Source organism: Hakea prostrata, chromosome 7 (assembly GCF_041222555.1).
Source record: "Hakea prostrata isolate BN-2017 chromosome 7, UWA_Hpros_2, whole genome shotgun sequence".
Lineage (NCBI taxonomy): Eukaryota > Viridiplantae > Streptophyta > Magnoliopsida > Proteales > Proteaceae > Hakea > Hakea prostrata.
This window is the reverse complement of record NC_142606.1, coordinates 20,743,976-20,754,946: the sequence shown is the minus strand read 5'-3', so window position 1 is coordinate 20,754,946 and position 10,971 is coordinate 20,743,976. Positions and strand designations below refer to the sequence as shown.

Sequence of the window (10,971 nt, the reverse complement as noted above, 5' to 3'; positions counted from 1 at the left end):
AAAAAAAAAGAAAGAAAGAAAGAAATAAGAGAAATTTACTCAAAAGGTTTACCATTTTGGTTCATAGCGGGTTCTACGAAACCATACCGAATCCACTGAACCGATAAAAGAAATCAATTGACGGATATGATTCGGTTCAACCGGTCTTTCTAGAATCGCTCTGTTATCGTCGATCAGGCAATTGCACACGCATGCATATCTCGTCTACCTCTCGCAGAGAAAGAAAGCGAAGCATAAACAAAAGCGTCTCTCTCTGCAAGTCAGTTTGTCTTGGCGGCAAGCGGCTGAAGGATTTTTTTTCAAATTTCCATACAGTTTTCATTTTCTTCTCCGGACTCTGGAGCCCCTTTATCATGTCATTCACGCGTTTCCTTGGAAAAACCGTTCCCTTTTCCGGCCTCTTCAGGTATACTACTCCATTCTCTCCCAAAAAAATGTTTTATTAAGCTTTAGCAACTATGCCGTAGCCGTTTGATCTAAGAATCTCAATATTCCCTGTTTCGGAATTTGTTTGGTTTAAAGGTATTCTTTATTTGGAAAGATAATCCAGTATTAAGAATTGGGTTGTGTGAATTTAATGAAATTTACTGTTTTTTCTCTTTGCATCTTAGGTCGCTGATAGATAGTTTTGAATTAGGTTGTGTGAATTTGATGAAATTTACTAGTTTTTCTCTTTGCATTTTAGGTTGCTGGTGGATAGCTTCATAGCTTAGAATTGGGTTGTATGAATGTCATATAAATTACTAGTTTTACTTGTAGTTATATTGGAATCACAAGGGTCCCTGAACATGGATCGCTAGAAACCCTAGGAGCCCCCCCTCTGTTTCACACATTGGATTAAGAATGCCATAGAAAACCCTGGCCAATTTCAATTCAAGGCTTCGGCATCCATCCGTATAGATGTTTTTAAGAGATCAGAAAGGTCACTGGAGAGTAAGTGTCATGTATCTGCAACAACATCATCAGTGGATACTTTAATTAATCATACATTTCAGAACTGGTCTCCTTCTAATTGCTTGTCTTTTAAGTGCTACATTTGCAAATCAGTCCAAGTTGTATGTTTTTTAGTCTCTTATGGTATACGGTTGTTTGGGTCCCCGTTGGTTGTTTCACAGGCAGCTGGAACAAGATATGGAGACTGTAATCAAGGTACTGCAGCCAGGGCCTCTAGGTGTTGTGGAACACAAGTTTTCAGCTGAAGAAATGCACAAGGCAAGGGCCATAGTTGAAAGAGCAGTCGAGAATTGGCGGAGGAATGCAGCTATGGAGAAGAGAGCTAACATCTTGGATGATTACATTCGTATATGATAGATTTATCGTTGACTTTCTTTGGTTCAATATGGAATAGAATGACAGCTCTTGTACGCTACATATGACTGTTGATTTTGCTCAATCTGAAATAATGTTTCTTTTACATCATTTCTGTTAATTGTTTATCTGAAGAACAATAGATTCCATGAGAGTTGTGCATGTGCATTTTCTTTAGTCCTGTAATTTTTCATTGTTTTATGATGATAAGAAACTGTATTTCCCTTTTCCTGGTAACGAGTTCTGCATTTTTCTGTAATGTGATGTTGAGAAATTTTGTTGTCCTGGTAACTGAGAAACTATGTTCCTGTTCCTTGCTCCAGACCTGTGAAAAGCGTGGGCAATATCCTTTCCACTCTGAATGATCCAATCTGGCTGATGAAAAGAGCTGGCTAAATGATTAAACTTACTAGATATAATTCATAAAATAAAACAAACCATTTGACAACTTGTCCTCTGTTCACTGATTTATTCTCGTTGTGTCCGTTGTCAATCTGTAACATGGTCCTAGTATTAAAATTTTCTCGGTCCATTGTTATCATTGTTTTATGCAGGCCATACACTTTAGAGTTCAGAGACACCAAATTGGTTAGGAAAATGGTGTTCTGATTGATTGGACATTTTGGGTAGCACAATTAACCTTTAAAATTCCTGTCATGTTTGTATCTGGTTGAGGATTTGTGTTCAAAATTTTCTTTCCTAGATTACTTTTATGGTCATGCTGGGAATTATCATACTTAAATTACCACCTAGAACCGGCTCCCATGCACCTCACTTCACACAAACACAACAGTTTTTCTGCTGAAATTCAAGTTCTAGAGTTGAGTTTCCAACCACAACACAACCAGACATTGACGATGTGTTATATCAGATGGGATTCACTTCAGTGGACATATAAATGGTTCTATTCTAGACTTGATATTTCTACAAGTTCTTTTTTTGGTTTCTGTTTTGTAATGGACATGGTAGATGAAACAAGGGGAAAGTAAGTTTCATATGCAGCATGCTCAAGTTTTTATCCATTTATTTGAATGTTGAGAATGATCCAAAGACTTAGTCCATATGGCAAAACAAATTGAAACAAATTGCATGTCTTTTATTTTTGCTTCACTTGGCTATGCTTATGTTCTGATAAATAAATATTATTGGATAGATGATTATGTTCTTTGTAGCATAATTTTTATGGACAACAGAAATGTAATTATACATTCTTGCTAAAAGGGAATTCTAATGTACATCCATGACTCCAAACATTAGCTAATGAGAACTTCTAAACATCCAATAAGTAAAATGGAACAATAGCTTGCTCCTCTAATTTGATCTTCACAATGTGGTTGCAAATTGACCAGGTATACTGAGAATCACTCATTTTCAGATTTTCACATCAAGTAAATAATTGGCTCCCCAGAGTAACTGTGGTGGTACCTTGCCCATGACAGTGGTCGATGTTGTCTCCTTTTCTATAGTTCTCTCAAGCTCTGTTACAACCATTTCCATGTTCAGTTTCTCTGTGCTCATGCACTTGGATATCAACTTGATCTGATCCTTCAACCTGCCAAAGTTAAGTTCCGGCAGTTCGATAGTCAACAAGATGAATTGAACTTGCATGTGATTTAACCTTCAAAATGGTGCAGAAAATTTAGTAATGAAAACCAAAATAAGATTCTCTTATACAAGGTAGTGTTAGGGTGAAATGAAAGCAGGAAGTGTACTGTCAACCTGATGTTGAAAATGATCTTAGTGTACTTAACTACAGAAACAGGTTATGCCCTCAGCCTGAAAAAACAAACACTTCAATTATTAACTAGAGAAATTTAAACAAAATTTGAAAAGAACAAGTCAAGATGAAGCTAGTAGTATCTAAACCCACTCCCCCAAGTTAAAGCAACCGAATTGCTTGGGAATATGGATTGTGATGCACTTGCTATTTACTTTGTTTTCTGATCTTTCCTACCTCTCAGTTCAGCTATCATTTTGGATGTGAAGTACTTAAAACTTTTGATGCAATTTGCAAATAAAGTCTGTATACATGCTTATTTACCCACTACTCCAAGCTTTCACCATGCTTGAACTTCAGTTGTGTATTTGATGTTTCTCCAGTGCCTGTTGCGAAAATGAATAACCACTCATGTATCCCATGCGTGCTAACACTCAGAAAGCTCATTGAGACTTACTATGTAGATGACCATTGACATTACTGCTGTGTATATATTCAAAAACTAACATTTGGTAGCTGTCTTCTTGGCAGTAACCAAGAAAGCTAACAAGGTTTTGATGCTGAAACTCTGATAGGTAGCGTGCCTGTTTACCACATAATGTTGTCAAATTCCATGATAAGTCATTTTGAGTTTAGGTTTCTTACAGTTATCTTTCTTTAGATATTGACAGGCTTTATTTAGTCAGGCGATTAAACTGAAGCATCATTGAAAAGTTTACTGAGAAGAATAAAACCAAATGATCCTCGAGGCATTCAAGGGTAGTAAGGAATCATGAAAGAGTGAAAAATTCATCCACAAACATTAGACTCCAGAAATCAGTTAAAATCTGTGAGACTGAAGAACCTTGCCTTGTCACTGACAACTGATGCAGACAAATGAAGAAAAACATTAGTTAAGTCAAAAATAGTTAACCCCAATGCCTCTCTGGGAAGACCTAGACGCTTTTTGACTGCTACAACAGTTCTGCTGCTTAGCAAACCTTTTTGCACTAACTCAAACTACCATTTCCAGTCACATTGCATTCACTGAATCTCTTTGTTGCATCCTCCCAACTCATCTAGCATGAACTAGCCTTCCTGCTGGTCTTGATTGATCCCATCTGTTCCACTCTGTCGATCTCAGCAGGACACAGAGATTTATCACCAAAACATGTATAGCTCTGGAGAATTGGCTTATTCAAATAGGGTTCTACAGGGTTTAGATGGGTCTGAAGAACTGGTCTCGAAAATCTTGTTTTGAGTTATTACAATGTAACACACACAACCATATGAACACAATGACCATCACCACTAATGCAAGCCCTCCTGCACTAACACCAACTATGGTTTCATATGACTTCGACATCTGATAGCAGTTCAATTCGCCTAACCATTGTTTCTATGGTCGACAGTTACTGTTGGCACCCGTTAGCAGAAAAGAGATTGAGATCGTACCCATAAAAGAGAAAAAATTCTCCAGCTTATGTACCTTGACAAATCCTCAGGGTAGCTTTATATAATTTGAACTGTTGATCTAAATTGCCTTCAAGATCCAATATCAGTGAATGTTGGACAAGGTTTGTCAATGGAAGTGATGAAATTTGATCAAGGATGAACTCTCAAAAACATAGGAATGGACACAAATACGGCAGCATCTTACTGTGAGAGTTCCAACAGAGCCTCAATCAAATTCGATAGATGTTTCTTGCAATTATTAATATACATACATCCCTCAGGTTTGTAAATTATTGGATTCATTCATCCATAGTTTATTCTATTACACTTACACACCTTTTTTGTTTTTTTTTTTGGGGGGGGGGGGGGGGGGTAATCCGTAATTTATTGAGAGTGGGAAGAGAGGTGGTGAGCACAACTCTAACAGCCGCCTAGCGGAACACATCCAAACCTTCAAGCCCAGACCCAAAAGCGCCTTCCTTGCCAAGACATTTGCAACTACATTTATAGTTCTAGGAATAAATGATATCCTTAAATTTAATAATTTGTCTATGATTTCAAAGATATCATGGACGCCTATGCTTTAGATTATACATCAATCGTGCTCTTACCATTTAAATAATGGAATTAAGTGAGGAGTTAACATCTATTGTATTTTAATTCCTATACTGCCCTTTTTTCACTTTCAAAATCATGACCCAACACGACTTATTTTAATGCATTTTGTTATTTTTATTCCTCGTGTATGCATGTGAATTTTGTTAAGGTAAATATGTATTTTTCTATTTAAAACTAATGGTTTGGACATTTTATGATGTTTATAATAAAATAACTTCTAAGGATGTACAAACCCTTTCAAGCCACATCGCACAATATCCATTGATTCATGCCACCAATGAAAATGATCTTTATGAGGAGGTACACCTCTTCAACTAATACACCTTACCCTCAATTATGACTCTTTGATCATCTTCCTTATTTCTTTTTTATAAATATTATTCATAAAAAAAAAAAAATTATGTCTTTTCTCTAACTCAAGATCCCCTCAATGTTTTATTTTCAAAAAACACATCTAAAGAAAGAAGAAAAAAAAACTTAATTCTTAAACAATTACCAAATCAATCAACATTAAAACTAACTTAACCCTTAATCTTTTCTCTTCTTAAACGAAAACATTTATATATTAAAATTATTTTAGAAAATTTTCCATAAACGTAAAATTTTACTGTAAAAATTAAAAATCATGCAAAAAATTGCCAAACTTTTTTTCTTCTTCTTCTGGTAAACCTAAGATGGATTGATGGCCAACATAACCAACAGAACAACCCTGTGGTGGGTACACTTCAAAACCTTGAAAACAAAATGCACTTTGGGCCTGTTTGGTTACTTGAGTTTGGTGACTTCAAATATATAGAGATTTCAAATCTATGGAGTCATAATTTATAAAATTAACTGTTTTGTTAACCAAATATGTGGAATGAAATCTGTGGATTCATCAGTGATTTTTGTGAATGCGCAAATATTTAGTGTTTTTATAGTAGCGATGAAATCTCTAGATTTCACCCCATATCCATAAATCTACAGATTCACGTTTTTAGTGTAAAAAGATGAATATCTAGATTTCATGAATATAGAGATTTTCATAACCAAACGGTATAAATCTCGCATTCATGAATCTAGAGATTTCAAATCTCTTGGAAGTTAAGGGCCTGTTTGGTTACATGAATCCAGAGATTTGAAAATCTCTGGATTAATAAATCTAAGAATTATACCCGTTTGGTTGTAAAAATCTCTAGATTCATGAAATCTAGAAATTCACATTTTTACACTAAAAACGTGAATCCGTAGATTTATGGGTAAGGGGTGAAATCCAGAGATTTCAAAAAAAAAACTATACATTTACACATTCACAAAAATCACGTCGATCTAATAGTTTTTTAGGATGAGTCCACTGATTTCATTCCACAACCAAACATCTAATTTTATAAATTATAACTCCATAGATTTAAAATCTCTAGATATTTGAAATCTCCAAACTCATGTAAACAAACAGGCCCTAAAAAGAATTTAGATTTGAAGTTCAACGGTTTTTCTTTTTTGGTCAATTGTTCAATGGTTAAAAGTTTAGGGAAGAGAGACCATAAGAGAGAGGGAGACCAAGAGAGAAGAACTGGAAGATGCTTGGAAGGCTTTCAAGGTGTTGTTTTTGCAATGTTTGTCCTCACCCTTGGCTCTTTAGGAATTTTATGGCAATAATTATGTGTCAATTTGCCCAATTCAATAAAGAGATAATTTTTTTGCACCAATTTGTCATACAATATTTTAGCAACTTCTATACAAAAATGGGCAAATGGCACAGAATAGTGTGCTATGAGTATTGCCATACAATCCCGTATTGGCCTGAGCAACCCGAGAAACAAGACACAACGTATGTTTCTCTCTCTTTGGATCTCTAAAAGCAATTTTGCTTCAGTGCTGCACATTCCGCTAAAAGAACCCATTTTACACCGACTAGCAAAACTCCACGTGCACGTGGTTAAATTCTGTTTTTATTTTTTTTACTTTTCAGACTAATAGTGTGAAGAATGAGAGTTTACAACGAAGAGAAAAAGAAGGGTGCTCAAGATCGTCTATGTTTTGATTTGCAATGAGACAATCAGGCAAAGTGGGCATATACATAATGAATACAATGTTTACCAACAACAAACATGCAATAAGGCAAATGCATAAATCTAAATCAATACACAAAACTATTTGCATTCCTACATGTTTGTTGTGCCTATAAGAAAAGGAGTTAAATCCTTCACGCATTCCTCCTTGGGACAAGTGGCAAAGCTAAATCCAACGGTTACTCATAAGGGTACAAATGTAAATTTAAAACATCATCAAGAAGCAATAACTCAACTTATTAGGTTTACAATCCCAACCCCCATAATCTATTATATTCATTTTTACAATCCTATTTTCAAAATCAAAAGTTGGGGAAAATGCTAGCATCAAATGCTAAACAATTGCCAAAGCCAGAACCTTCCATTGCATCATTCAGGACTATTGCTCTCACTCCGGCAGCAATTGAATTTTCAAAAAACTAGAGCTCATTATAGCCCAAGCACCTCATCGACGCTCAAAAGAGATCTCTCAACTCATTTTCACATCACACCTACATCGGAGCTTGACATTTATCTAGGGATACCCCTAATTCCTGGAAAACTCAAAAAAAGCATTGTGATTGTCTTTTCAATAGAGTTAACACAAGACTTCAACACGGCAAGCCAAACATCTATCGTATGCTGGAAAGAAGATACTCATTCAATCCACAATTGCCACAATGCCTACTCATTTCATGTCTTGCTTCTTACTTCCGGTCTCAGTCACACACACACTTGACAAACTGTCTCGAGACTTCTTCTGGGCTAATGGAAACCAAAGATACATCCACACTGTCTCGTGGGACATCATCTGTAGCTCTACCCGAACTGGTGGTCTTAATCTCAAAAAGACCGTGGAATTTAACCTTGTCCTTTTGACTCGGAAGGCATGGGAACTCCTCAACCCCATGAACTCCCTATGGGGACGACTGATGAAACATAAATACTTCAAGCATTGCCCTTTCTTAGAAACTACAACACCACCCACGGCCTCGTGTGGATGGAAATCAATGATTAAAGCAAGGGATCTCCTACGTTAGGGTCTCTTTGTCCAACCCAAGCTGGATACCCAACCACCCATCGGATATTGGGTGTTATCCAGCAGCACACTCTCCCATAAACATGTCTAAATTTATTCACCTTGAGACCACTTTGTCGGATGGGGACAAAGTTTTTTTGGTGGCCTTTGGAGGTGGCAATTAAGATCCTTGGCATCCCCCTCCCACTCCATTCGACCGCAAATCGTTTCATTTGGAAACTCCATTCCTTAAGTATGTTCACTGTGAGTTCAACTTACCGTTAGGTATCCACATCCCCAATCCCGATCCCTGACTTCAATTGGCTACGTTTTTGGCATTTCCCACTTCCACCTCGGATTTTGTTTTTTGTATGAAAGGCCATCCATGGTAAGTTACCCACAACAAACCTATTGCGGGAGCATGGTTGTAGTGTACCCCCCCAGTGCCACATTTGTGGTTATCTTAGCACATGGGCACAACACCTCTTTACCTCTTGTCCTTTTACCCTATAGTTATGGAACACTATGCACCTGACTCAAGGGGATACATCCCAATCTTTCAGTTCCCATTTGCAAACACTGGTCTCCTAGACTTCTTCCACCTCATCCTCCAATCAACAAGCCACTTTCACCCTGATAGCATTTTGGAGTTTGTGGGGTTATTATAATCACATACCCATTCCTCTCAAGAACCAACTATCCGGGAGCCCTGCAAAGAGTCCAACATGCTATGGTCGCTATCTCCCCCCATTCCCCATCAACACAAGCTCGAAAACCACCACAGTTAGTCAGATGGGAGCCCCCGGAGCCAAGACATATCAAACTAAATGTGGATGGATCCTTATTCTTTGAAAAACATAGATTTGGTATCGGTGGCATAGCTCGGGATAATAACCATCAAATGGTTTTCACTTTTTGCCAAGGTTCAAGGTGCCAGGACTTTATTATTTCGGAAGCTCTTGCCATTCGTAGAGGTTTTGCTCTTGCACGTGATTTCAATTTGTCTCATGTATGTGTGGAAAGTGACAACCAAGTGCTCGTGTTATCCTTACAAAGCCCGATGTCCCGAAACAGCTGGAAAATATTTCACTTAATCACTGACATTATGCAGTTAGCCTCTTCTTTTACTGATTGCACTTTCATGCATATTCCCAGAGAGGCTAACTTTGTGGCAGACACGCTAGAAAAAAATGCTACGATCTCTCAGGAGAGCTGTGTGTATCTACATTCCCCACCCCCCTTTTTATCTTGGATCCTTCTTTTTGACTCCCTTATGTGTAAACTTCCTAGAGGATTTCTGTTAAATCAGTAAATTAATTTTCTTCAAAAAAAAAAAAAAAAAAATGAGCTAAAAAACTCATATCACAACCTTCCTTTCCAGCCACATGCACAACCTTCCTCTCCCGCAACAACATCTTCAATTTTCGGTGTCTAATTCCTCGAGCAATACTCGTTAATGTTGAAATGTGAAATCGTATTCTGACTTACATTAATGGGTTATAGATTGGGGTGTTCGTCTCCCTGGAATCTTCTGCAATTAATGGGTTCTCCCTTCCTCTTCATCTTTGCCTGATAAACCTTCCTCTTCCTCTAATGATAACTATTTCTCAAAGGTACATCAAATTTTGATACTTTTCAAGTTCGCCTATTACAGATCCATCATTGGTTGAGAAAACCCAATTAATTTCAGAAAATTCGTATCTGCTTCCACTTTGAAACGAAACCCTATATCAGATCGTTGCTTTTGGTTTTATTCAGGATGTATTGAAGGCGATTTCATCTCAACCAATATATATTTCCTAATGTTTGCTTTTGGTTTTATTCAGGAGTTGGACGCAATTAGGGTTTCCAGTTTGGATGTTGGGAAGACAAGGATTGTGAATATTCAAAGAAGGATGACTTCAAAGTGCAAAGCAAAGAGAAGAAGGACAATCGCATGGCAAAGCAAAAGAGTACTAAAGATAGAGTTTCATTTGAAGCGAAGTTTAAGATTACTAAAGATAGAGTTTCATTTGAAGCGAAGTTTAAGATTTCGTTTGATCGGAACAATTATGGGTTGAGTTGTAAATTAAGGAAACCCGAGGGCAACAAATCGTAAATATTTAAAATTTTTAAAATATAAAATTTCATTCTACACGTCTCAACCTGAATTTTTATTTGCAGCTGCTGCTGCAGCCAACGGTCGAGATTCAACCATATCATCAAACTTATATTTATCGGTCTAGATTAAAAACTCAAGGATCCTATATGTAAATATAATTTTTTCTTTTGCATTTTAAAGTGTTAGAGTTTTATAAATTTACAAATTCAGTCCCTGGTACTAGCCGAATAAAAACCCCAATTAAAAGACTGATTTTTGCGGTTGGAATCTCCGGCAATATTCACCTTGAAAAAACAAAGATTTGAACAGAGCCACTGAATCTCGTCGGATTTGTCATCACCGACTTGTGTTTATTGTTCTGAGGAGTTAGGAGATGAAGAAGAGCTTCGGTTCTGTATTTCCATAGCAACAGAGTCTCGGTTATTGGTTCCATGATGGTTAACAGCACAATCACAGATCCGTTTGGTTTTGCCATGGTTTCTCATGTCTTCTATCTCTCCATCAATGGCATCAAAATACCACCAATCTTAATCTATCTGCAATTATTTTTGAAAACTAGGGAGGTGGAGCGGAGGAGCCTTCGCTCTCTCTTTTTCCACAACTGCCGCCTCCACTCTTAAAGCCATTTTCAAGCTTCCGCTGCTGCGTTCGATAGTATAGCCTCTCCAACCAGCGTGATACCCTCTTCTTCCTCCTCTTTCTTCCCTGAGCTCTGCTGCCGCAAAGGAGAGGGATTCTCCCTCCA

At 37.2% G+C, this 10,971-nt stretch overlaps 1 protein-coding gene across 1 annotated transcript; it reads left to right on the top strand.

Moving 5' to 3' along the window:
* The first annotated feature begins 58 nt into the window (after positions 1 to 58).
* On the top strand, positions 59 to 1,870 carry LOC149010452 (zinc metalloproteinase aureolysin). Its single transcript, XM_089163274.1, has 2 exons — positions 59 to 406; positions 1,116 to 1,870. Exons 1-2 carry the CDS (start codon positions 192 to 194, stop codon positions 1,306 to 1,308), a joined length of 408 nt encoding a protein of 135 aa, XP_089019400.1. The 5' UTR covers positions 59 to 191; the 3' UTR covers positions 1,309 to 1,870.
* Positions 1,871 to 10,971: the final 9,101 nt, after the last annotated feature.